This window comes from Neopelma chrysocephalum, unplaced genomic scaffold (genome assembly GCF_003984885.1).
Source record: "Neopelma chrysocephalum unplaced genomic scaffold, ASM398488v2 Primary Assembly neopelma1_44, whole genome shotgun sequence".
NCBI classification, from domain to species: Eukaryota; Metazoa; Chordata; class Aves; order Passeriformes; family Pipridae; genus Neopelma; species Neopelma chrysocephalum.
The window spans coordinates 2,773,265-2,800,412 of record NW_020897703.1 but is presented as its reverse complement, the minus strand read 5'-3'; the positions used below and the strand labels follow the sequence as shown (position 1 = coordinate 2,800,412).

The window sequence follows — 27,148 nt, the reverse complement described above, 5'->3', positions numbered from 1 at the left end:
TTACTGTGCTCTTTCTCCTGGGACCTGTCATGTGTTACCTGCCACATCTCCAAGAAAAAGTGGTGAGGAGGGTGTAAATTAACACACACAACATGCTGCTCTAGTCATAACATCCCGCTGCCTTTGCTGAGGAGCTGGAACTTTATTGCTGTAAATGTTGCCTTAAGGACTAATTAAAAAGGAGTATCTGGATCGGCAAGAAAGCTGCCACAGCAACAGCATGAGCTGTAGCACAGACACTTGGGGTGTTCCTCTTTGGGAAACACATGTAGGCTGCAGTAAGGAATTGCTTTGTGTTCAATGTCCCCCTTCGTGGGAACCTGCAGCAGAGCTGGAGAGGGACTTTGGACAAGGGCACATACTGACAGGAGAAGGGGAAATGGCTTCTCACTGACAGAGGGCAGGGTTAGATGGGATGTTAGAAAGAAATTCCAACCTGTGAGGGTGGTGAGGCCCTGGCACAGGTTGCCCAGAGAAGCTGTGGCTGCCCCACCCCTGCAAGTGTCCCAGGCCAGGTTGGACTGGGCTTGGAGCAACTTGGTCTAGTGGAAGATGTCCCTGCCCATGGCAGGGGCCGGAATGAGCTGAGCTTTAAGGTCCCTTCCAACTCAAACCAGTCTGTAATTCTGTGCTGGTTGTCCCTTCAAATGTAGTCTGCATTTGAATACTGATAGAACAAAGCTATGTGCTCTGAAGTATTGGTGTTTCTTAAAGATGAGGGTAAAAATTAATTAAAAAAGAAAATTATTTTCATCAGATAATGTATGGCAGCCGGTGAGCTATAAATAAATCAGTATTTCAATTAGTCCCTGAACCTGAGTCCCTGAGCTATGAGTTCTTGCAGTATATAACTTACATTAGTAATACTTCTTAAATGGCTTTGCAAACTGAATTTCAATTATCCCCAAAGCAAAAGTTAATCAGAATAAACAGAGATCCCATTAAAATTCTTTAAGGGTAAGGAGCTGGGTACCCATATGCTGTTATTGGTTTCCATTAGGTGTTTTCTGTATGCAAACCAAGTAATCTGTGCAAGTTGCTTATGGGAATCACAGGATGCAGTTTGCCTCTCCTGGGAGCTGCACAAGAGCTTTTCTATTTTAAAATTTAAATTCTCTACATACACTTTGGCCTGTTGGTATGCAAGTGGCTGGGGATGGTTTGCTGTGTCAGCACCAAGGTGCCAAGCTGAATCTTCTCTAGAGGGAGACAATAGGCACTTCTTAAACTACTTTTTTTTTTTTGTAATTAGTGGTTTACTGCAGGGTGTGAAGAGCTTCCCTTATCTCCTTGGCCTTGAAGAAGAGCTGAGAGTTAATGCTGTAGTGTGTCTAGTTGATCCTCAAAGTCTTTATTACTACGCAGGGTCAATACAGCAGCACCTTGTGATAATAATATTATTTTCCCTTTCCCCCCCCCATATTAAAAAGACGTTGTTTTACCTGAACTCACAGTGAGGAATCATTTGCCTTTTACTAACAGAGGTTTCAAAGCATTTCGATAATGTTTTCGGTTGTATACTTGATCTTGGCAGTAAAGATGCTGAGATAGAGCCCTGTCTTCTCAGCAGGCTCAGCAGTGCATGGCTTCCACTCCTGAAATGTCAGCTGCTGGCAATTCCTGAAGGAAGAATAAAGATCTCCTTGGACGACAGTGATAACCTGAGAGGAAAAAAAGGGCTGGTTTTGTTTATATCATTAGTCAACATTAGAACTTTTTGTTTCAATGTCACTAAACCAAAACACCGAGTTGTTTCTTGCCTTAATGATATGGTTTCTTGATTTTGCTTTATACATTTTCTGGGATCTACACACGTAAAGATACGATTCCAAGTTTACTTTTTAAATGGCTGGTGGAGGAGAAGGAAAAGGGGAATATCTGTTGGGTTGAAAAGCTGTTTCCAGCATGCTTGTGTCACTTGAGAGTGGGACGGTTTACAAAATCCATGTACTCTGATCATGCATGCTTAACACATGATTTTCTTATGATTATGGGCATTATTAGTCAGAAAACTAAAACTGAGCTGTTCCCAAGCCTACCAACTACCATGAGAAATTATACATGGGGAATGGAGAATGATTCCATTGACCTTTCTAAATTAAAGCATACAACAGCTAGTCACTGCAGCCCTTAAATTTTTTTCTCAGAATTTTGTTTCCTCCTTCTGTCACTGTTCACTAAGATTTCAGCAAAACAGTAGTTTTCCTGCTGTGCAGAGCTTTGCCAGCTTGTGTTCTCTGTGTTACCATGTTGGTAATAGAGGAAAAAGCAGGAAGGTACTCAAACATAACATGTGAATATTTGTCTTTGTAGTTATTTTTACAAATTCACTGTATCTGCATGAAGTTTGCTCTATGTTTATTTTTCTTTAACATTTTTCCTGTTATCCCCACGAGTAATCATCTGCTGTCCTTGCAGTCACTGCAGCTATGCAAATATGCTGTTTAATACTAAAGAATTATCCTTATAAAAAATACAGATCTCAAGACTACCAAGAGCAAACAGCAGGTCCTTTTGTACAGATGGGGGTAAATCTTGTGCCTGAGCTATCAGCATGTTTTGACTGAGGTGGGTTTTTAGTATGAATTGTAGAAGTTTGGGGTTTTTAAAATTAGAAAGCTGAATAGACTCAGAATGCAGGAGTATTTATCTGAAGGCAGGCAAAGGCAGGCAAAATAATAGGAGAGGGCACGTTTTGCTACCCTGAGAAGATGATGGTTTATCCTGGCTCTCTCTCCCTTCCTGTGGAGGCTCAGGCAGTGGGCACGAGCAGTTGGCATCAGATGGGCTGGTACCGACAGCAGTGTGAGTGTGTGTAGAATCATGGAATATCCTGAGTTGGCAGGGACTCACAAGGATTATCGAGTCCAACTCCTGGCCCTGCACAGGACACCCCAACAGTCCCAACGTGTCCTTGAAAGCATTGTCCAAATGCTTCTTGAGCTCTAGCAGCCCTGGGGCGGTGACCACTGCCCTGTGGAGCCTGTTCCAATGCCCAGTCACCCTCTGGGGGAAGAACCTCTTCCTGATATCCAGCCTAAGCCTCCCCTGACTCAGCTCCAGCCATTTCCTCCAGTCCTGTCACTGGTCACAGAGAACAGAGATGGGAGCTGCAGACCATGGTGAGGTCTGACCTCAGTCTCATCTTCTCCAGGCTGAACAAGCCAAGTGCCCTCAGCTGCTCCTCATATGGGCCCTCCAGACCCTTCATCATCTTCATGTCCCTCCTTTGAATGCTCTCTAACAGCTTTAGATGTTTGTTATATTGCAGTGCCCAGAACTGCACACACTATTCCAGGGGAGGCCGCCCTGGAGCAGAGCGAGACAATCCCCTCCCTCGGCCGGCTGGCAATGCTTTCTTTGCCTGACGCCCCTCAGGACACCGGTGTCCCTCCTGGCTGCCAGGGCACTGCTGGCTCATATTCAGCTTGCCATCAGTGAGGACCCCAGATCCCTTCCTGTGGCACTGCTTTCCAGCATCTCGTTCCCCAGTCTGTCCATACGTCCAGGTCATACACACAGTGCTCAGGTCACACTGATTGTGTGTTGTTGAGAACAGCTTTGTTTACTGGAAGAAGCTCATGTTCTCACCAGAAATAAAATGGAGACAGTGACAGACTTAATTTTGATGTAGGCACTTATCAGGTTTTGCCTTCCCTCCTCTACACCTGAAGGTTTATCCAAGCCTGGCCTCTGACAGTCTGGATGTGCTTTGGGCCCCTCCAGAGTGAGGATTTGCTGCAGTGCTGACTTGCATTTCAGAGGCTGATAAGTTTGTTTAAGCAATGACGTTTGGCATAGCACTCATTCCTGAGTGAGGATTCTTCTCACAAACCAGCCTCAGACCTGAAAAATTTCAGCAGTGGATTTCCCCTGCTGACTTTGAAAGGCTTGTTGCTAATTGCTAGTATTAAGGTGGCTCTCCTTGGAAAAACACGCAGGGACTCTGTGTTACTGCCTGGCCCAGCCCAGCTGATCAGACTGGTAAGATGGGGATTTTAGGAGGGGTTATACTGCCTGCAGTACCTCTTTTGTCTTTTTTAATTCCAGGTTTTGTAGGTACCATCCCTGTGTTCAGCACTACCTATTGTAAAAATTTTTCTTCATTGTTGACTATATTTCCATTTCAAACTGTGCTGTACTACTTTAAGAGAGCAGGAAATTACTTAATTTGATTTGTCACCATAAAAACCCCCTTGCTTTCCTGAGAAAGTTGATCTAAGTGCAGGATCTTAGATGGGGCTGAGCAGCGACAGCAACATACTGAACACACTGAAGTTGTTCTGATACCCAAGAGTGGTATGTAGCACAACCAGTCAGCAAGTGTTCCAGATTTCCCTTCTTCTCTAGCCTTGTTCAGGAGCCTGGAAGCTGGAAATTGTGCCTTAATCCTGGTCCTTCCGTTGATTTTAAGAGCTCTTTATTTAAGAGTTGTTTTGTTGGATGCTCTCTGATAGTGCTGCAGGGACTCTAATTTTGGCCTGGACACTCACTGGTGGCAAAGAGCTTCAAGGGTTAACCCACTAGCTGACTGCAGAGTACAGAGAAATACTTTCTCAAACATTGTACTAAAATGTATTTATTATCTATGAAAAATAGGCACTATATCCATATATAGGCTTGTGGGATGATTTTGCTCCTGTTACACTTCCAGCTGCAGTAAGCCTCTGATACTGCTGACATTTTTGTAATGTGGCTCTGGATTTATTCCGAAACCCCTGTCAGAAGAGGCTGAACTCTGATCCCATTGCACTTATTTTGCAGACAGCAACCTATTCCCTTTGCCAAAACAGAGATATGCGTGCTGGAGTTCCTCGGAAAATTACTTCCTTTTCCTGCTTTTTTACGCAATAAGGAACAAATTGCCCGAGTTGTTGGTGAAGAGGAAGATAATCTGTGATCAGAGACAGACTCGTACCCTTGTGCAAATGAAAAATGGTACAGTGTTCTGTAAAGTATCATTGGGTGAATCCCTCTTTAAATCTCCTTTTTAGTAAGTATTCTTTCAGTCCTTTGTGTGTGGGAAAAGTCCCAAAGCCAGAATGTTTTTTTGAAGGGCTGTGCTTTGAAAGTGAAGAAGTTATTTTCAAACTGTTTAATAATTGCAGTGTTCTTGATTGAATGCTAAAATAGAAGGTAAGTATTTTGGGCAAGAATTCTGAACAACTTCAAATAAAACCAAACATTTATTCCCTGACCTTTCTCTGATTTCTTGCTGAATCAACTGCCAAAGGGCTTGCGGGGGACTGGATGAAGGCTGGAAACCTGGAGTTCCCTCTGGTGGCTGACTGCTGTTGAAAAGCAAAATTATCTCTTTAAAGAAGTGATACTGTGAATACATTAATCTAAACATGAGCAGAATGAAAGCTGTATAAAATATTAATCTACTGACTTTCTAGAAGACGGTTTTGGTGTATCACTGCCATGTAACCATAAAATTAAATGCTGCTTGTTTCAGACGGACCTTTTGCTTAGAGAAGTCTTGTGTAGCAGGAGGCATCTTTGTAATATAAGGATATTATTTTGGAATGAGGAACTGGTATTTCTCAAGACATTTTACATTTTTTAAGTGTTAATATTTAAATATGTTAGTAGTAGTCATTACTGGCTCTGAGGGAAAATGCTCTGAGTATGCCATTCATGGCACCAAAGGGATGTGCGCAGGAGCATCAATAGGGAAAACGAAATCTCCTGGTTTGTTTTTTCAAACTACCTCAATTTTAGATGTTACTTAATAGCTTTAATTATAACAGATTATGCCCCATTAGAGCTATTATTTAAGATTGTTTTGCAATAAAGGTGTAGCAGGCTTCACAGGTGTGGTTATGAGTGCTCTGAGTACAAATATTCACTGTAGTCACTTCTCTCACCACGTTGTCTTCAACATTTTCCCCTTTGTAAATGGAGGCTTTTATTTGACTCAGGTGGTGCACCATTAAAACAATATCAATATTTTCTCCCTTCTTTATTTTACTAAAAACTGAGATTGCACATAATTTCAGAAAATAGTGGCTATTCTGCAAATGGCTTAAGGAAAATAAATGTTTTGAGTTGTGCCCTGAACCAGATTTTGCAAAGGCTGTACAAAAACTCCTGGAGGTAAATTTGTGTGTGTGTGCACACTAATCTTTTGTCACATGCCAGTATTGACACTGCCACAACTCTCTTGATAAACAACCACATAGTGCTTGGCCAGGGTAAAAGGCTGCCAAATCCAGCACTTGGAGCTGTCTGTCATGAAAATAAAAGGCTGTTTGCACAATTCAGTCCGTCTTGTTTATGGGGTCTGAACTGAAGTATCTGCCTTCATTAGTTACCTTCTCTTACTGCATCCAAATTCAGAGATTTGAGGGTTTTTTTCCTAAGTATTTTATGTATTCAGTGTCTTTGCAAAGTTTAGATCTAGAGCTTTAAGTCTGGCTTATTTTACTTCCAAGCCTCAGACTTAAATTTTCTTAATGCTTATTCATAGGGCATTTATGCTACGAGATGTAAGAAGCTGATTTGTAATAGGTACCTCTCAGTTCTCAGATTATTTTTTTTAATAGGGTACCATGGATAATATAAAAAAATAATGAGTTGGATCATCCCCATATTATTCTGAATTCATATAATTCATATAATTCAGATAAAACCCTCCCTGTGAACTGATTGGAAGGAGAGGTAGTTTTTGAGTGTGTTGTCAATGGAAATTACCGGTTAAACCACAACTGTCTTCTGCCTTCCCCTGAATAGGGTTTATCTTGATTATTTTTCCAGTAATTTCAAAAACACTATTGGCTTTGGCTCTTAGTCTCTTGTTCTGGGGAAGCCCTTAGTTTTCTAGGATTGTTTTGGGAAACCATCTTTACTCTGATGCTGAAACGTTCCCAGAAGAAGTTGACAAGTTCAGGAGTTCTTGAGTTCTGCTAAGCTTTTCATTTCATTCAGTCCTTTTTACACTTAGTTCTTGGTATATTTCATTTCATTTCAGGACAGGAAAAAGTTGATAAGATGGTTCCCATCAAGGAAAAAATTCCTGCTGGTGTTGTACGTGGGTCTTGTTCTTTAACTTTCTTTTAAACATTTAAGCTGTTTGTATCCATGGTAATTTTCTGTACTCCTAAATACTATTTTGTTTTGTTTCTTCTAGACTAGTTTTAGTGCAGGATCTCTTCTGAATTAGTAAATTGCAGTGCAGTACTGAAACCCTAAAAGAGCTGTTTATTTAGACTTTGAGCTGATCTCATGATATTTGACTTGAGGATCAGTTTTGTAGTCTTGGATCTTTGCTTGAAGTTGCAGTTGGTGTTTTTCTTGAGTGGGAAATATTTATCCAAGGTTTTTAAGGTGTAGATTTCAAGTCTTAACTTGATACCTTGTTTTTTGGGGCCAGGGAGGATGAGGTAGCAGGCTTCAGAGGAGCCTTTTTTAGTTAAGGTCCATAAAAAATGCAACTTTTAAGAAGATGCCTTGGTCTGGAAATCTGTTGATCTTTCAATTAAAAAAAAAAACTTCCCTTCTCTCTTTAAATAAATTACTATTTGGGGTTCATTTCAGGCATATTTTTAAATTGTTCTAAAGTAAATAGGAGCAGCTGCATTTGTCAGGACAGCAGTTGCATACAGGTGTTTATATGTCCAGGGAAAGACATCTGGAACTTCGATTTCATTCCCAACTAGACCTTTGTACTCCTGCATTGCCAACTCATAGATCGTGTGTCATCTTCATGTTTGAAACATTGTGATGTATAGAAAAATTTATTCCTCTGCCTTATTTAATAGACCAAGTAGTTTTTTATCAATAAGCATATTTCACTTAATTACACGGTGCCTAGAAATTGGAGGTGGATTGTCCAGCCTTGTGCCCTGAGGTACCAGCCAGGTCACTGCTGTTCTGAGCGAGCTGGCTGCTTTTTGAGTGGGTAGAAATTGCTAATGAGAAGTCTTTTACAGCTTTAAGAATTCTCTTTCTGGTATATTACTGCCTTCTGTTATCCTTTATTTATTATATTAATGAATCCTTCTCAATCTTTGTTTTTTACAGATTGAAGAAAGGCCAGAAAAAGACTTTGAGAAGGTAAGGATCTGATTAATTATTCTGACAATAGTGCTTTCTTCATTCTTTTTGGTAGGTAGAACTTGTTACGAGCACAAAAATCTATAAAATCCATTATGGGGCAAAAATTTTAATTGCTGGAGCCTTCTACTACTACATTTTTGAAGCTGAACTTTTCAGCCTCTGCTCACTCAGATGTGAAGTAGCTGACCTTCCACAGCAGTTGGCTGAAACTGCTTTAGGCTGAGCCACATGAATATTTATTAGATCTTAATTATGGTATTATGTAAAAATAAATAAATCATAATAATAAAAGAGGAGGCTACTGCAGTAGTGAGAAATCGGCTTAATGCAGAACCCTCAATACAGGAGAACAGTTCATGTGGCTACTGCTGTAGAGTAGATAAATACCCATGAAAGGAAAGGAGTTTGAGAAGTTGTCAAAACCATCCTAAAAATGTATTATTACAAGTTTTGAATAATGTCTGGCAAGTTGATATTAGCTCCTAGAGACTTTGTCTAATTAAGAATTATTAGTTAGAAGCTAAATCATACGAACTCCTATTGCAGTAGTATTTAAATACATCTGATCTGCCTTTTCTCATTAGTTTCCCTTGTTAAATCTTGAGTTTGATTTTTTTCCTTCTTAGAAAATTACATTTGAGTCAAGTCTGCATAATTTAGAAGTGCAAGGGTTGGTGTAATATGTGTATTAAAAAAAAAAAAAGAAAAAACTACAAACTCACAATATATCTGGGACAAAAAACATTCTAACCATGTTTACCTGGGTGTGACTGTAGGGAGCACGTACTGTCTCAAGTTTATCAGCAGCTACCTTGGCTTCTCTGGGCGGGACTTCTTCACGGAGAGGCAGTGGAGACACATCCATCTCAGCCGATACAGAGGCATCTATTAGAGAAATCAAGGTGAGAAATACTTAAAACCAGCATAAAGGATTAAATATCCTTCAGACTCCCTTCCCAAGAAGAAACTGGCTTGTCTGCCCATCCTGGCAGTTCTGGCAGTGAATTGGGTGCAGTGAATGAGAAGCGATCAGCTTTGTTAGAGGTGCTGCGGGGAGCTGGTGTGTGTTGCAGGAGACCGGTCGTGATCCTGAAATAGGGAATGGGCTCAATAAAGCCCACTGATAGGAGGGTGGAAATAATGCAAGAAGCAGTGGACTTACTGGAGAGAAGAGGAGGGAGACTGTGACAAAGGAGCAGAGAAGGGCTGGGGCCTGGGGTTGGAGCCTTTGAACCTGTCTGTGTCTTGTCCATAACGTTGAAGATTTCATTTTTTCCAGTCAAGAAAAGCAGAATTATCATAAACTTCTAACCAATAAATCTGGTTGTCTGGCAAGACCCCTTAACCTGTGTGGTAGAGATACGTAAAGAAGAACTTTGAATACTTGCTTGTCCCAACCAGCTGTGCTTCTACCTGTTAGTTTCCATGACATCATTCACCTTTCTCACCATTTCCCTCAGGATATCTATGAGTTAAAGGACCAGATTCAGGATGTAGAAGGCAAATACATGCAGGGACTGAAAGAATTGAAGGTACTGGTTTGCTGCAGACCGGGAGTGTGATCATTAACCCTGGCTAAGCATTCAGAGCCCCAGTGTGAGCCCTAGAGCTGACCTTGCATGCTGTTCTTCTGGAGAGGTTGGAAACTGTGTGGAAAGTGTTTAATTAACTGGAAAAGTATCTGTTCTGACCTGGATTGATTGTGGTGAGAAATGCTTCCAAATGTTAACTGAAAGTCTGCTGATTGCCATTGCATGTTGTCTTTGCTGGTTTGAGGAGGTAACCATTTTACTAGCAAATTAAAATTATTAGGGTTGGTTTTTTTAATAGTCTCCTAATCCAAGAAACCTCCCAATATTGGAAGATGAACTAGAACTCATGTCCTACAATAAAATTAAAAATCAGAGTTTAAAAGCTTGTATGTTTTTATTTTTTTAAGGTCGTGTGAGGTTGTGACTGTCATTTTGGTTTCTTTTCTTTGGTTTCTTTTTTGGTTTCTTTTCTGTCATTTTGATTTAGAAGACACCCTTAAATAATCCTTCTAACAAAACTCTATGTAATAGAGCTTGTTACATGAAGAATGAATGCTGAAGCTCTTGCCACTTCCATGAAGCCATAAAGAGATTTTGGTGCAACAACTAACTTCTACATCTGTGTATGACCCACCTCATAAATGAGCAGCAATGTGAGCTGTGGGTTTTTTGGAAAAGGCAGTCTTGCAGATAGATACCTAATGCAACATTTATCAGCATTAATTGCTGGTTGCATCATTGGCTCAGTGCTGTGACAGGTGAGGATGCTGCCATCTTAAGCGAGCTGACAGTGAAAGAGGAGTGGTTTTGGCCCTTTTTTTGTAAAATCTTTTTTTCCCTGATCACTGAGTAGCTGGCGTAAGCAAAATAATCACATGGTGTAAAAAATGTAGGTAATTTTTCAATTCCTGTCCCTTAGACTGTCTTTTGGGGTGATTTGTACCTAAGCTGCACTGCTTGATGCTCAGAAACCAAAATGTAGCATGCCAAAGGCGTGGGAACAGCAACTTCCTTAACTTTTTCCTTGCATATACTTCCTTTCCAGCTCATTTATGTGGTTTGGTCCTACCACAGTTTTCAAATCCTGGTGGGTTTCCTGTGCCTGGTATTTCTCATCTCAGGGTGGAAAGTGCGCCTAAACATAGTAAAGTATCTGGAACTGTACAAATTCATGTCCTGAGAGACAAATCACCTGATTTTTCAATAGAAATGTAAACTAAAATGATTCAGATTTTGCCACTATCATCCTCAGTTTCACTTACTGGCTGAAAAAGGAAGTATATGAAACTCACCCGTACTTCAGTTGAAATTATTAGTATTACACAAGTTCCAAGAGAAATTGTTTGATCTGTAAACTAAAATGTTGACATGTGTGTCCTCCTTGTTTGTACATTTACTCTGTTTTGTTTATGTAACTCTTCTATTTCAGTATTAAAATCAAATAGTGCAAAGTTTGTCTGCACAACATGGAAAATTGTGCTAATCTTTATTTTACCTTCATTTGTTGTTATAAATATCTCAGTATCTTATATTCAGGTCAGGCTGTTAAGGAGGGGTTTTCAAAATACTGAGAACTATATCTTACAGAGTAAATTTGTAAAGAAGGGATGTGATATGGGAAACCTAATGAAAAATGATACATCAGGTCACAAAAGCTGCAGTTTTCTCTTTCACAATTAATTCTAATGCCTGAGTCAGTATATTTAGGGGTTCCCACACTGCAAGGATCCCTTAAATTAGTGTGAAGTGGCTGTTAAACTGCCTTAATTTAAGGCCTCAGATCTTCTGAAGTGATATTAAATCAAGGCCAGTTTACCTTTAAAAAAAAAATCCCAATTTGTCATCTTCAGCAGCTGCTTTGAGCTGCCAATGTGCAGGGGCAGGGGGAGGAGGGAGAAGGAAGAAAACCAGGAAGGCAGAAGCTGAAGCAGCACAGAACAGGAAGGATTTTATCTGTCCTGAGGTAAGGTTCCTTGCTTGTAGTCACCAGTGCAGTGGGAACACAGGAGGTTATCCTCACCTTGGGACAGTTGGGAAGCATCCAGTACATAATTAGTGCTGGTTTCCATAGGCAGACTTGGCTTGCTTGTGTTTTGGTACTTTATTTTTCTCATTGGAGGTCTTGCCTGGCGAAGTGTCCTTTATTTCTGGCTCTGACTGGGGTTGGTTATTCTTTTCAGGACTCTCTAGCTGAAGTTGAAGAGAAATACAAAAAGGCTATGGTGTCAAATGCTCAACTAGACAATGAAAAAACCAATTTCATGTACCAAGTAGACACCCTGAAGGATGCACTCCTAGAGTTAGAAGAGCAACTGGCAGAATCCAGGAGGCAATATGAAGAAAAAAGTAAAGTATGTATATATATATATATATGTATGGCATGGTAAATAACAGGGGAAGATTTGGAGGTGGGCAGAGACCTTTGTGAGGAGGCAGCCAAATTACTATTCAAGTTTTTGAATAAGTTACTCTTTTAATTACTGTTAAGGCAAGTGGAATAGCAGCATATTATGTACTTATGTCCTACAAATGGGAATTTTCCCTAAGTTTCTGTCTTATAAAGCAATTTATGAAAAAGGGAAGAAATGTTTTAGATGGTAATGGCCATATTGGTATTATCACATCTCTGTTTTATATTCCATCTTTAAAGTAAGTTCAGGGGATTTGTCTATAGGCACTTCTGGAGCACTGTTACACACAAAGGTGTCTCCAGACAGGCCATGGGAGAGTTGTGCAGTTCAGATAGTTAAGGCAGCTCCATGGTTAAGTATTGAATTAAGTTTTACATGAATTCAGCATCTGACAGCTAGTGATTTGGTGTTAAATGATAAGACTGGGGCTTGGGTTAGTTTTTCAGAACTGGCTGGTTTTAGCTTATGGCATTTGACTACAGCGCACCTCAAAACAGGGTTCCTGGAAGATACAGTGTGGTTTTTTTCTTTTTATTTTAATAAGTCCAGTTAACTTTTAGTATGTGGTCGTGTGGAAAGAGTGAGTTAAATTCCCATCCTATCAGTGTGTAGGACTGGAGTGTAAAAGGTCTTCACTGCCAGGCTGCTGCTCAACTTATGAAGTGGGCTAAATGATGATCGTCACTTCTATATTTGGTCTTGGAAAAAGGACAAATAAGATAAAAATTGTACTCTTGTGGGATTGTGATTAGAGGGTATTCAAGAATTACGTTGCAGTAAGCATTTCCTTTGAGTTTGGGCTTATTTCCCTCTTTTTTATGGGAAACTATTTTTGATTAATAATAATTTCATGAATATTTCATTATTTGCAGGAATTTGAGAGGGAGAAGCATGCTCATAGCATATTGCAATTTCAGTTCATGGAAATCAAAGAGGCTTTGAAGCAAAGGGAAGAAATGCTTGCAGTAAGTAACTTTTTTTTTTTTAATGGCTTCTTTGTTTGGTACATTTCCAGTAAGCATTAGGAGTAGAGAAGGTGAGGCATGGAGAATTTTATTGCCTACTCAAGTTTCTCACCTGAAGAAATTTTAGTATTTCAGGCCAAACAGGTTCAGAGCTGACTAATGGAAATAGTACTTTCCTAAATGTTATCCTATTCTTCCCAAGTATTATATTTTGGACAGCTCTTTGTGGAGATGCAGAGGAAAATAACAGAACTGTGTATTAAATCATCTTGTGGATAATAAGATTGTCTTCAGGAGCACGGGTTCAGTTGAGATGTCAGAAACTGTGCATGTAGATACTCTTTTTACTTTAGCACCTGACTTTTTTCTTTCTTTGGCATCACTGCAATCTTGACCTTCTCTGTTAACCTGTTACCTGCTTTCTGTCTTCTTGCTTTGCTCCTGTCCCTCAGGAAATCCAACAGCTGCAACAGAAACAGCAGAGCTATGTCAGGGAAATTTCCGACCTTCAGGAGACAATAGAGTGGAAAGACAAAAAAATAGGGGTAGGACTTGTCAACTCCTGAAATGTCTTCAGAGTGTCATTCTCCACCTGATTCTGCTTCTGTAAAACCCCATGAATAAAACCCTCCTTAGTGCCTTTGCTTGGTGTGACTAGCAAATAGCAAGTTTTGTCTTCGACCAGTGTCATAAAATCCAAGAAAAATCTAGCAGCTGGTCTGATTGCAGACCAAGGGTAGTTTATTTGCTGTGCTGCACCATTTGCATTTGCCATATCGAGAAAGGAAGTGCTATTTATAATGCAATTCCATCAGCATTGAATTTTTGCTTATTCAGATTTAATCTGCGGACTGAGCAGAAACTGGAGTGGGATGAAGAGGTAATAGAGCTATTTATAGGCTACTGGGATGAAAGTCTCCCATGCTTCTTATCCCTTCCCACCACCCCTTGTCAAAGCCACATGGAAACCCACTCTTAAAGAACAGCCTGGCTTTCTTTTCCAACTGAGCACTGTGAAAGACTTTCTGAATACAGGAGGAAGAAATCTGGCAGCTTGCCTGTGCTTGTGATGTCCAATAATTCGTATCAGCTTGAAACTGAAAATGGTCCAATTTTTTTATGGTTCTATTTGTGCTTATATAGAAATGTTGGGGGGGTTAGTGGCAAAATATGCATTTGCACATGGTGCATCCCAGACTAAGGATGACATAGTGGCAGCTTTTAAATTAATTGAAATGTACTGCACCCATGATGGTAACCCATGGAATAAAAAGACTCCTGAAATCCAGGGGGCCTGCTTCCATGCCCTTCTGTTAACATATGTTCAGTGTGCATGTTGAAGTAATATGGTTATGGATTAACCTGTCTAGCAGACAAGAATAACATGTGGATCCTCATTTGAAGGATCCCTACTGAAGGATTGGGCTCTGAATGTCTGGTTATTGAATAAGCTTTGCGTTTCTTGGATTTGAAGTTTATCTCTCTGTGTGTAAACTCAGTCCTGTAATCTGTAAACTTGACCTTTTTTTCATCTGTACCCCTTCCATCAGTCTCTGAATATCTTAAATCTACTCAATCTTGTTTGCACTTGCTTTTCATGGCCTTTACTTGTCTACCTTCCTTTCTTCACACCTTCTCGCCTCTGTCTCTGTCGGGAACTCAGGCGCTAGAGAGGCAGAAAGATTTCTTTGATTCCATAAGGAGTGAGCGGGATGACCTTAGAGATGAAGTGCTTGTGCTGAAGGAGCAACTGAAGGTATGCAAGAGGAAAAAAAGAAATTTATAATCAACTGCTGACCTTTTTCTCCTGTACGTTCTGGCAGAAAATTTAAATCTAGCTCAGTAGCAATAACTTGATTTTCATGTTGCCTGTAAGTTGCTATTTCAGGAATTTTCTATATTAAGTCCTTCCCCCTACTATTGATTGTGACTTCTTAGTGTAGACAAGAGTTAAAAGGACTTGCTTTTGTAGGAGATGCTTCTCTGAGGAACATTTTATGCTGCAGATTTTTGTTTAAAAAAAAAAGAGCTGGGATCACATGCTTCCTGTCAGAATGGCTAAACTGAGAACTGCAATATCTGTTCTCTTTCCTGACTTCCAGCCATGTTTAATGGAATGATTGAAGCAATTGTTTATTCAGAGTATCACAGACAAGAACACTTAACAATTCCTCTCTTTCTGAGCAGCAGACTCTAATGCATTGCTTTCCCTTCTCTACAGAAACATGGAATAATCCCTGACTCTGATGTAGCCACCAATGGGGAGGCATCAGACATTCTTGATAACGAAGGACACTTGGATTCTTCCAGAACTGTTCCAGGCACAACTCAGGCATTAAAGACAGGAGGGGAGGGGATGCTAGGTAAGTGCTGTATGTCCTTTCAGATCTTCCTGCCTGTCTGTCATTCATTCATTCATCCATCTTTGCTTGGATTTGGGCATTTGTTAGTGGGACAATTAACACATCACGCAGCATGCTACTTGTTAAATCACTTCCTATGCATTTTTCTGCTTAATATTGATTATCACTCCCAGTATGTTGTGCAGTTTCCAGCAAGGGCAAACTTCATTTCCCTTCCAAGGTGGCAAAGGACGGGAATACAAACAGTACATTACAGATAAGTGGCAGCCATTCACATTACTATTTAAACCCTGAATTTGAAAGTTGTCCAGAATAATTCTGATAAGGAAACAAAAATATTTTAGTTTTCTATAAAGAACTTGTATGTTGGTTCATTTATATCCCTGTGAACTGGAAGTGTCTGCTTGAACAACAGTGCTGGGCACTATTACACCATACTAAAGGATTAATTCTTTGTCCCTGGTAATCCTGTACTATTGAGCAGTTAATTTAATACTTAAACATTTTAGCTTGTTACATTAACATTTAATTGAAAGAATATAATTGACATGGATAGCATTAGGAAGGAGAAATCTGGTTGGCAAAAATCTTCTTACACAGTTGTGATGAATGGCCACTCAGAGAACTATTATACTAGTGTAAGGAAAGGAAGTAATATTTTTGGTTTGTTGGGTTTTTTTGTTCTAAATGAACATGCATAAATAGCATCAGGCAGCCAACTGTTCCAAGTGCAAGTTTTCTTGCTTTGAGCTTTTGGCTGCTTTTTCCTCACTGGCTTTCTGTATGGAAACAATATGGAACACCAAAAACCGAGGTAAGAGTGTATTTTTAAATGCAGTATGTTTTCTATATCTCCTAATTCTGTTATTTTGTTTTTTTGGAAATAGGTACAGCATAGGCCCAAAAGCTAACTAACCACAAACACTATTGTTTTAATACCTGTTGCTTCCAAATATAAGTTGGAAGAAAAATTGTTACAACAAAAAAAAAGTAACACACCTTTCAAAAAACCACAGAAGTCCCCATCCCTTTGAGTGGCTGTAAGGGGCACGGAGTACCTGAGCTCTGCTCTGTGTTGGGAGTGCTGAACAGCCAAACCATTTGCTTGCCAATCAGATTTACATTCAGTGTCTGTCATGCACACTGATGATGATGCCTGTTTGTGGTATTAAAAGTAAAATATTACTGAATAATCCTTCATTACTTCATTGCAATGGCATCAGACCCCTGCATGCATAGAGGGGTGTCAGGACTGAAGTTGTAGAGAATGTTGCTGAGGAAATACAATCTTTAAAGGTACATCTGCAAGTATTGCTGTTAAATTGCACTGCTTCAAACAGTTGTCCTCCTCAACGAAAGCTGTAATTCACACAGCCAAGAGCATAAATTTCCTTTCCAAAAACACAAGCCAGCACCAGAGACTTCTTGCTTTGAGAGGGCGGTGGTGAGTTTCACTGATCAAAAACTCCAGACCCTTACTAATTCAATTGCTGCTTTGCCTCACGTAATTGGCAAAAGCTGATCTCTTATTAACCTGTTCTTTGATTCATTCTCTCTTTCGGGTTTTAAAGGGGGAGGTAAGTGCTGTGGTGTGGTCCCTTCAACTTTCTCAATGGTCTTTTAGGCAAAGCCAATGAAGTGGAGATGAAAAATGAGATTTTGGAGGATGTGGGGAAAAGAGAAATCATGCAGAATACTGAGCATGAGGAACACAAAGAGGAGTCTGAGGAGCAGGAAGTACAGACATTGCATGCTGCTGAAAATGCAAAGGCAGAAAAAATGGTTGAAGAACGTGACGCCCTGTCAACAGTGATGCTCCCAGATAGTAGGTTTGCAGAGCAAGCTCAAAGCCTTACAGAACCTGTGTCAGGGAGCACTTCTTCCAACAATGGTAGTAACACAGATGATCTGAGAAAGGTGACAGAGTCCACAGGCACAGTGGCCCAGCAGCCTGATAGCACGGAGGCTGAACACCGTGACTCGAGTGCAGGGACAGACGAGAACTCGGAGGTGGGCTCTCTGCAAGGCCATCAGATTTCTGAGACTTCTCAGGAAATGCTTTGTGACTTAGGTACAGAGCGGGAACTGGGAGAAGATGCACCCAAGCAGGAAGAACAAGAGGATCTTAAAACTAGCCATGACCTAAGTGATAATGAAGCGGATCAAGAAGCCAACAGTACAAGTGAGAGCAGTGAGCTGGTTTTTAACCAGGCAGAGCTACCAGAGGGTGCAGTGGGAGGCTTGCTTAGGGAAGAGGGAAGTGTGGAGAGTTCCACTCCAGAGGAACTCCAGCACTTAGAAGATAGTGCTGAAAACAAGGTTACAAATGTCTTGGAGGAAAAGCTTGTTGAAAGCAAAGACTGCACCGATGGAAGAACTGATGAAACAGGAGGGGATAGGGCTGAAGAAGAAAATGAGGTTGGGAATGCAGTTGAGGGTCAGCTAAGGGAAACTGAGTCTGTGGGTGTGGAGGGGATGGAGTCCTGTGAAAGGGGTGTCTCAGCAGAGTTACTTGAAAAGGAATGTGGAGGACATCAGGCATTCACCCAGACAGTTTCATCAGGGGACAGTTCATTAGCATCATCAGAGGAACAAAGTACGCAAGATAAAACTGAACTTGAAAATGCTACACCTGAGAAGGACAGACAGGAGGAAGAAACTGTGGAAGAGCTGAAGAAGTGTTCCGGTTCTGCAGAAACAGGGGAGCAAGATAAGCCATCTGTGGAGGCAGAGGGTTGTATTCCTGAGGTAGAAGGAAGTGTGCTGCAGCAGGCACAGCCAGGCACCGATGTTGTGAAAGAGGTGACGGCTCAGGAAACCAGTTTAGACCCAAGTCTTTCAGATGATAAAATTAAGGAGTCAGAATTGGAAACAGGGGATGAATCTGGGAAAGGAAAGGAAAGTAGGACAGAATGGGTAGAAGATTTAAAGCCAGAGGTAGAAGTTCAAACAGTTCAGTGTAGTGAAGAAACAGCAGGTAGTACAGAAGCAGAGAAAAGTATTCCTTTAGAAGGTGAAGTGCAGAAGGTGGTCAAACAAGAGAAAGATGAATCTAAAGAGGAGTCAAGTGTAGGTGTTAGTGTAACTAATGAAGACAAAGCTGATAAAGACACACTGAAAGAAAATGAGCAAGAATTAGAGCTTGCAGACCACCATGGTGGGGAACTTGCTTCTGAGGAAGGTGCAAATAATTCCCTGGCACAGAAAGCTGAGCAGGATGAAGAAGTTAGTGAACAAGTTGAATTGGAGGATCAAGCAGAGGAAAGCCTGGAAGATGACGGCGATGCATTTGATTTTGATGAAGAGTCAAATCAAATACTAGAATCTGATGAAAAATGTGATGGAGAGAAAACTCAAGCAGAGAAAGAAGAGGGTGATGGAGCAAATGGTGCTGTTGGAAGAACTGCCCACACAGACAAAGCTGGAGAGGGAACAGACAAAATGGGAACCAAAGATGCCTTGACCAAAGACGACAACTTGCAGCATAAACAAGATGAGCCTGAAGAAACAGGGTGCTTGCAAGGGGAAGCAGTGTGGAATGCTGATGAGAAGGCTGATGTGATGGAAGATGAAATCAAAGCATCAGATTCTAATTCAGTGGAAAAAATACAGGATGAAAGTGTTTTGGAACAGGATTTGGAAAGTGCTTTCATTAACAGGGCTGAAAGCAAGGAGGATTTGCAGGGTAGTAGAAAAGGCAGAGGTAGATCCAGAGATGACTGTACAATATCCTAAGTTCAGGATCTCAAGCCTGCACAAGTTACATGCCATGTGACCAGTCCCAGGACAGAAACATGCACTTTGCACAAGACACCAGACCCTAGGAATACTCTTACAGCTTTTTCTTTATAGGTAACTCATCATAATGCAATGTATGTACGTGGTAGTGATGCAAGTATTAAGTTATCCGCTGACATACCTGGCCACAAGAAGTCATGAGTGGGTTTTGTTTTGCTGTGTCTCAGGTTAAAAGTTTATCACCAAATGAGCTTCACAAATTGACCATGCAGACTATCATACCTCTAGTGTGGATAACTGCTACTGAGGAATTTCTGTAGGCATTTTTTTTATTCTAGGCTAGATGACAGATGTCCTGAATGCACATATGTGCATTGGACCTTTGTGAACTTATGCACATGCTTACTTCTTCTTAGATCTGCAGTAAGTACATTAACACTTAATGAAGGAACTCATCAGATCAGCCACACTGATGTTGAAACTTCTTTCAGAATGATTAAAATCTATGAACCAATCTTATTTTTTTTAATATGGAAAAAAAAAAGATATTTTCATTCCACTTTGTGTGTATTTCTAATATGGTCACATTCCAAAATATAGTAGGATCACTGTGAATCTGCTTAGTCTAAGCACTTTGGAAGAACAATATACAGTTTGAAGAAAGTGCAAGATACAGGTCTTAGTTTGCTGAAAGCAAAAAATATATACATGTTTACTTCATCTAGGCACTTTGCACCACAATAGGCCTTTCACACCATGTCTCACATGGGTTTTTTATTTTTTCCAGAGAAAGTGTCAATACACACTGTAATGTGTGCTTAGGTCTGCTCTTAAGTACTGTCTAGATATGAATGTATAAAATATCTATTTTTCCAAGAAGATTTTTGTTCAAAATTGCATTTGCTTACTGCATTATATTTTTTGCTAATTATGATTCTGAAAGAATGTTTTTATCTCTGAAACAATCTTACCTCCTCCGTTCTGGAAAGAAGATAAGTTTGCATGTCTTAACTCTTATTGGGTATCAGACCAAAGATGACTGTTGTTCTGTGTACTAGCCCCTGTGCTTTTTGGAAAAGCTGGATTGCTTTGAATTCTTGGCATAAATTAGACACTTGGACTCCGTTGCTGTATTTCTTCTTGCATCTTTGCTAGTGCTTGGGAGGAAGAGCATGTTTTGCATACATAAATATTCATTTAAAGTTGTTTTAAGCAATGAGCGTCACAAGAAAATGCAAATTGAGGGGGGTGGGGGCTATGGAAGGCTGTGTTTGTATTGATGTTACAAAGCTGATAGAGTACAGACAGAATGCAAAATTTCAAGATGTATATCAAAATGTGCTGCTGTATATAATTTAAATAAACATATTTTATACTTTAAATTACCTGTCCAGAGCACTGTTTCTAAACCTGCATAAATAGTTATTTAAATCTGTATAATTTCAAACACATTTTTCTGCAGCTTTGTTCAGTTTATTGCGTTGTGCTACGTAGCTGGAAGAGCGATCTTCCTAGGACGGGGCAGCCTCGGGGTTTGAGGACCTTGAATATATGATGGCACCCTTAACTGTAAACCTCTAACAGGTCTGTAACCCTGTAACTCCTTTCATATGGCTTCTCTCCACCTTACAGCAGATCCACCATGGTTTCTGTAAGTATCAGCAGTTGTTCTTAAAGGGTTTACACTAAATGCTAATCCAAAAAGTCATAGATCTTAAGAGCATTTCTTATTAACATGTAGCAGTGTTTATTTAAAGATCTGGCTCTGCTATACTCTCAACAGTAATATCTGGTTTAATGCTGAAAGTGTTTTTTAAATGTTAAATACATTTAAATACATCATTAAATGTGCTTCCCAGGCTTCACCTGTACATGTGGATGGATCTATCTGAGTTAAATTAGCCACATGCCAGTATTTCCTGGATTTTTTATCCGAGTTCATTTCTAATCGAAAGGCATCTGGGTGGCTGAGGGAATCACTGATGAGCTGATTTTTAACTAGTTTTTTAACTTCATAAAACAAAGCATCTGTAAGATAATTCCTTTTTAAAGCCAGGTCACAGACGGAGAAACAACTCCAGTCTTGCCTGTCCACATACCAGCTTTTATCGCACTCTCAGTGTAAATAGGGCAGGAGCAAGAACATGGACAGGCAGTGCAGAGTAGCTGATGTGCCAGAAATCCATCCTGGAACACTGACTGCTTGTTACTTCTGTTGGCACCTGGTCCCTGACGTCTGGAATTGGGCAAGTACCGTGGAAGAGAAGGTCACGGTATTCTTTTACCTCTTTGGTTTTGCTTGAGTATTTGCACATCGAGGGAGGGGAGGAGGTGTCCCAGGTAAATTACCTTGATGGTAAAGGGAACTACTAGATGTTATATTCAAAACTTAATAATTTCAGCATTTTATGTCAGCCAGCATTGAGTGAAATGTGTGCCATTAGAGAGGGAGAGGAGGCAGTGTCTCAGGAGGAATTACCTAGAAAATGCATCTCTTGTGAAGTTACACAATTGAAAACAGTTTTTGGCATTTCCCCTGCAACAGGTAACAGATAGAAGAAAACACGTGGCTTGTCACTTTCTTTGGTGGTTTTGACTTTCAAATATGAGTATGTGACCCAAGGATGAGACTTTTGTCTTTCAGAATAGCCCCAAATGCTTGCTGGGTTTTCTGTTCAACACCCAGTGCCACGTGTAGCCTGTAGCCCAGGTTTGTGCATAACTGCACATTCAGAGCTAGCCTGAAATGCTTTCAAAAGCAATAGCTGAAGAAAAGTACCTGATGAAAAAGGAAACAAAAATAGTGAAAAGATCTTTGTCAATATTTCCTTTACTACAGAAAAGAACAGTCCTCCTGTTCCCTTCAAAATCAGTATTGCGAGCTGGTGTTTTCCAAATCCTGTGCTGTCCCCAACAGTATCCCTCTTCTGAGAAAGATAGGAAGGCATTTCTCAATATTTTATATTGTTTTCTCATGATCCAAATAAATGGACAGATCTGGTAAGCAGATTATCTAATCTGCTAATGATCCCAGAGTCATATTCTTGCAGGCTGTTGGAAACAGCTGCTTGGGGCTGCTGCTGTGATTTCATGGGATGTCTTTCCATTCTCCAAGTAGAATTTATCCTTTTATTTGCATAATGACTAATTACTTTCTGAGCCACACATCATGTAAGTCGTGCAGATAAAAACAGCTCCTTCCCATCCCATGGGAAGCTCCATCCCATCCCATCCCATCCCATCCCATCCCATCCCATCCCATCCCATCCCATCCCATCCCTCCAAGTGGGAAGAGCCGTGGAGGATCTGTGGCTGATTTGGGGATGTTTGGTCAATGGTGCCAACCATAGCAGAAGACACTGGTCACCATCATGCCCCTGTGTCCTGCTCCCTCACAGGCCCTGTTCCTCCTTCAGTCCTCTGTTAACCTCCTTTGTGTGTGAAAGCCATGAACTGGTGCAGTGAGTATCCTGGGAATCATGTTTTCCAAAGTGAAGTGAGGTTAATGTCACATTCTAATTATTCACTGTAGTATCTTTGTATGTGAAATAAGGATAATGACTGTTACAGATAAGAATTTCAATTAGCTGCTTCAGTGTCCTAATTCAGGTAATTGCTCTTTCCTGCTCACCTGTTCTGAAAGTCCTCAGATCCTTGATTTGTTGGAAAAATGTCTCCTAAATGCAAAATTAAGGTGACTGCAGAGATAGCAAAGATAAAGGAAGTTTTCTGTGTTAGTGTGGGGGCTTAAAAGATAAGTGAAATCTCAAAGACCTTCATCTCTATGGGTAGAAAACCTTCCTACATAAAAAGCAATTTTCCAAACTAATTTTCTCCCTGGTCCTGTAAATCCTGCTGCCAGCATGTCCCAGAGGGGTGCACAGTTGTCCATAATGAGGAAGAGAGGACTGATGGTGAGATTGGATTTGAAGGTTCATCCCAAAGTGCTAACATCCGTTTTGCAGGGAAAGGGCTTGGGGGAAGCTGATATGCTTCCTTCCTGGAAGCTGGAGGAGATGTCCTTTCTTCAGGCAGATGTGTTTCACCCCACAGCAGTGGTTGTGTTAATGAAAGTTACAACTAAATTATTTTCAGAATCAAGGTGGATTACTTGTCTCCTTTAGAGTCAGTAAGTTTGGGCTAATTTTCTAGTGGCCCAGAGGTTTCCTGCTGCCTCAGTCGTTGTTCTCCTTCCAGTCCTTAGAACTCCATTTCTCAATCTTTGCTGACCTGTGACTCCCAAAACTATCTCCTAGTATCTTCAAGCTGTCTTTAACTGTTTGCTCTCCTTGTTTTCTTCATTGTCCTTTATTTTTCTTTATCTTTCATCTTTTACAGAATTTCTGTAAGTTTCCTTTCCTTCCCATATAGATCTGTGAAAGTATTATTTTGAAGAGGTTTATACCTGTAAATTTTGATTACTCTTGATAGTTTATGAAAATGTAAGGTTTCTGTTGGTTTTGTTTTTCCATAGAAATGCTCAGATGTAACAGTTGAGTAAAAAGAAAAAGATAGGACTTGAGAAGGATTAAAATGATGGCATAGAATAGCTACACTGGGATGTCACGTTAAGATCTGTATTGGGGTATTGCATCAGAAGCCAAGGTAAAGGTTTTATTCCATGCTCTGGTATGACTGCTGGTGTATGGGAATTTGTATAGCCAGGAGGGGAATGACATACCACATTATTGCTAGCTAATGGACTGTATATGTCTGCTGCACAGAGGGACTTTCATTTGAAAACCAGTTTTCCCCATGATTTGATTAAATGCAGACTCTTTATTCCCTTTAACTGCGTGTGCTAACAAGAAAAAAGGGAGAACCACAAGAACCACAAGACTTTGGCCTGTTCAGGATTTAAGGACAAAGGAGGACTGGCATTTTTAAAGCTCTTCAAAAACATTCAAGTCACTCCATCAACAGAATTTACCTGGTAAAAGCCCACCAGGCTCTTACCTGTGATTTGTCAATTGCTTTCCTTAAGTTTACAAAAAGACCTTTTTCTTGAGTGACCTTTGGATTTTAACCATTTAGGACCTTAGCTGTGGAGCTGAGCTCTGAACACTCTGAGTTCTGCCCTGGTGGCTGCCTGCTGGCAAGGGAGGCAGGCTAAATAAACCTGCAGTAAACACCCACGTCAGACTTGGGGACTACGACTTGGCTGAGGTCAATAGAGCCTCTTCTAAGAAGTGCATTTGAGTGCTATGTTCCAGTGCACTTCTGCTTGAGGTGTACCTGAACAGAGGTTGTTAATTAATGAGATAATTTTAGTGATAAGAGAATGTGTGAGTACCTGATAAAATGTTTTCATGTTTTGCACTCCTTAACAGGGAAGGAAAAAACACGAGCAATTTGGTTGCTTAATTTGTAGTTCTTTTTTCCAGTTGTCTCAGTCTTTCATTAATGAAAGCCACACATATCCATGTGCTGACCTGTAGCACTTCCAAGTGCAAGTGTAGCACAACAGCTGGCCCAGATTGCCCATGGCCTCTTGATGTCTGACATGGAGAACTGACTGTGAAGAAAAGAGAAGGTTTTACCAGACTGCTGCATTCAAAACACAAATAATTTGATGGGCAAATGTTTTTCTGGTCATAATATTGGAGACAAAATGCCATTGCCATGTAAAAGAAGGGAAGATTTAAAGTGCTGGGAACATGCTTAGCTATGATTATAGGTTTTTACAGTATTTTCATTGTGCTAAACTGTAAAGATTTGCGAGATTTTGTGTTGCAGTTGTGTTTGACCCTAGAGTTCTTGCATGCTAACCTAACGTAGAAGATTAGCCTCTTTGCATGCAGCTACTGCCGTGACAAGCATGTTCTGTGAGAATGACATAACCTCCCCTGGCTGCAGCCCCTTCCCAGCCCTGTCTGTGGCCTCATTTCCTGTGGTACGTGCATAACTCCCTCCACCAGTAGTTTCACTAACCTTAACGGTTCATCACATGTATCAGATGCGCTCCGGAACGTGCCGCGCGATCACGTCAGCACTGAACCTTCACTCTTATCTTTCAGACAGGCTGAAAAGGCTCATTGATGAACGAGAATCCCTCCTAGACCAGGTAATCACAGGGAAAGGGAAATGCTATTTACAAAATCTTTAATAAGAATAATGGGAATTAAGAAAATAGCCCCAAGGCAAGGTGTAGGGCAGCAGCGCTGCTGCCTCGCAGAACATGTGTTGGTTGCTCTTGCTGGGCGCTTGCTGCCTTGCTGGCCACTTAATTCTTCCTCTGAAACATTTCTCCTGCACATTAGTTCAGGATACATGGGAAGAGCAATGCCACCCAGTGTGCCCCTTCCACACTGCTAACCTGTCACGTTCAGTGTCCTCAGTCACCTAAAACTCCTCCTCCAGGATTATTCCTGAAAAATAGTACTTCACATTGGCCAAGCCCAAGGGTAAAACAAGCATGGCTCAGCAAATTTTACTTCCAAGAGTCAGCCCTCCGCATTGCTGGGTCTGTGGGTAATGGGCCATTTCAGAAAGAAATGGTGGAAGAATTGCTGTAGATGGGTAAATAGCAATTAAAGTGATTTTTGCTGGTTCCATGATATTCCATGGAGGATATAAAGTTTATTCAGAAAACTTGAGCTGATCTGTTTCTCTGCAGGTCACTCTGTGCTTTCATTTATGCTTTAGATCGTTGACCTTGAGACTTGCACACACCCAAACACAGTTTTGGGAGTTTTTAAGAATGTTTTACATGAATGTGCCTGCAGAACATTTATGCCTTTTCTAGTAAAACAGCCTTCTTCCACTCATTGTGTTTGGTCCTGAATTTATACATAAGCACTGATGTGTAAAATATGATGAGTCATTTGCCAAAAGAATTTCTAGGACATTATTTTGTAATAAAAGATTTTCTGGAATTTAGGCTTAAAAATATATAATTTGTTTTATAATACTTGAGTGATTTTGAGTACTGAGCCACAGTATTTCTCAGTGATTTTAATATCTATTTTGTGTTCTTCAGATTAAAAAATTAAAGGGACAACTGGAAGAAAAGCAAAAGAATGGCAAGATTGATAACACACAGTCAGAAGATGAAGTTCTGGAAAACGGGACAGATATGCACATGATTGATCTCCAAAGTGAGCTGCATTTTGATTTTAAGGGAATTTTGTGCCCTGCATGCGGGTGAGAAAATGTATAACCACATGAATAAGAGCGAGCCCTCAGTTCTATGCACCTCTATAGAGGTGAGGGAATTAGGAGCCTTTGTTGGAATAAGATTGCAGTTGGGAATCTGTATTATTGCTCCTCGGGAGAGCTGGGGTGAATTCAGGATAATTCCGCTTTCAGAGTGGTCGTAAGGGAATCAGGCAAGAATGGGAATAGTGCCTATCTATAGCTGGGCACTTTTTGACAGAGAACTACTCTACTGCTGCAGATCCCTGATACATGGAAATTTTATGACAGACTTGTTAGAAACTGCTAACACTTGTTCTGACATCTCTGATAAATCTGCAATTCTTTTAGGAGATGCCAACCGTCAGATCAGTGATCTCAAATTTAAACTAGCAAAGTCTGAGCAAGAGATAACAGCATTGGAGCAAAATGTAAGTTTTTGGCTTGTTCTGTTTGTTTAGGCACGGCGAGAATGCAAAGAGAAAGTGTATTTTGTTATATGATAAATGAAATTATGATTACTGTGATTTTCCCCTCAAATAAGAAACAGGAGTGTTGGAGCATTAGGGCTACTAGGACTGAAATGCTTTCATTTATGTTTGGGAAAGAGGGAATATATTATTCATCTGAAATGAAGGAAAAACACTGAAAGCCAAAGGTATATTGAGAGCACTTGCTGAACTCTGCAGAACACTCCTTATGCCCAGCTATTGACAAGTCTTAAATGGCTCCTGGCATATGATGTATATGTATGGATTTTATATGTATGGATTTTATACACAGCTGTTCAATTTTGATTGTTTGCTCTTGTCCAGAGTACATCAGTGATGCTCTTGCAAAGAGAATTTTAGTCAATGGACTGTATTTTTTGTTGCTGGAAGCATATTAAATATGGATATGTGTAAAAGGTCTGGAGTAGGTTACTGTTGCCACACTTCCTTGGT

At 40.4% G+C, this 27,148-nt stretch overlaps 1 protein-coding gene across 9 annotated transcripts in view; it reads left to right on the top strand.

The window, feature by feature from the left end:
* Positions 1–27,148, top strand: part of LRRFIP1 (LRR binding FLII interacting protein 1) — a 112,398-nt gene that overhangs the window by 79,336 nt on the left and 5,914 nt on the right. For 5 of the 9 annotated variants that reach the window (XM_027678069.1, XM_027678068.1, XM_027678067.1 and 2 more), the window contains 9 exons: positions 8,026–8,058; positions 8,838–8,963; positions 9,522–9,593; positions 11,774–11,944; positions 12,877–12,969; positions 13,422–13,514; positions 14,633–14,725; positions 15,191–15,332; positions 16,957–20,455. In XM_027678069.1, coding sequence (XP_027533870.1) covers positions 8,026–8,058; positions 8,838–8,963; positions 9,522–9,593; positions 11,774–11,944; positions 12,877–12,969; positions 13,422–13,514; positions 14,633–14,725; positions 15,191–15,332; positions 16,957–19,067 — 2,934 coding nt within the window. In that variant the 3' untranslated portion in view covers positions 19,068–20,455. Of the gene's footprint in view, positions 1–8,025; positions 8,059–8,837; positions 8,964–9,521; positions 9,594–11,773; positions 11,945–12,876; positions 12,970–13,421; positions 13,515–14,632; positions 14,726–15,190; positions 15,333–16,956; positions 20,456–25,087; positions 25,135–26,049; positions 26,168–26,555; positions 26,636–27,148 lie in introns of those variants that run through there. The other 4 variants (XM_027678070.1, XM_027678071.1, XM_027678072.1 and 1 more) reach the window with 3 other exon arrangements.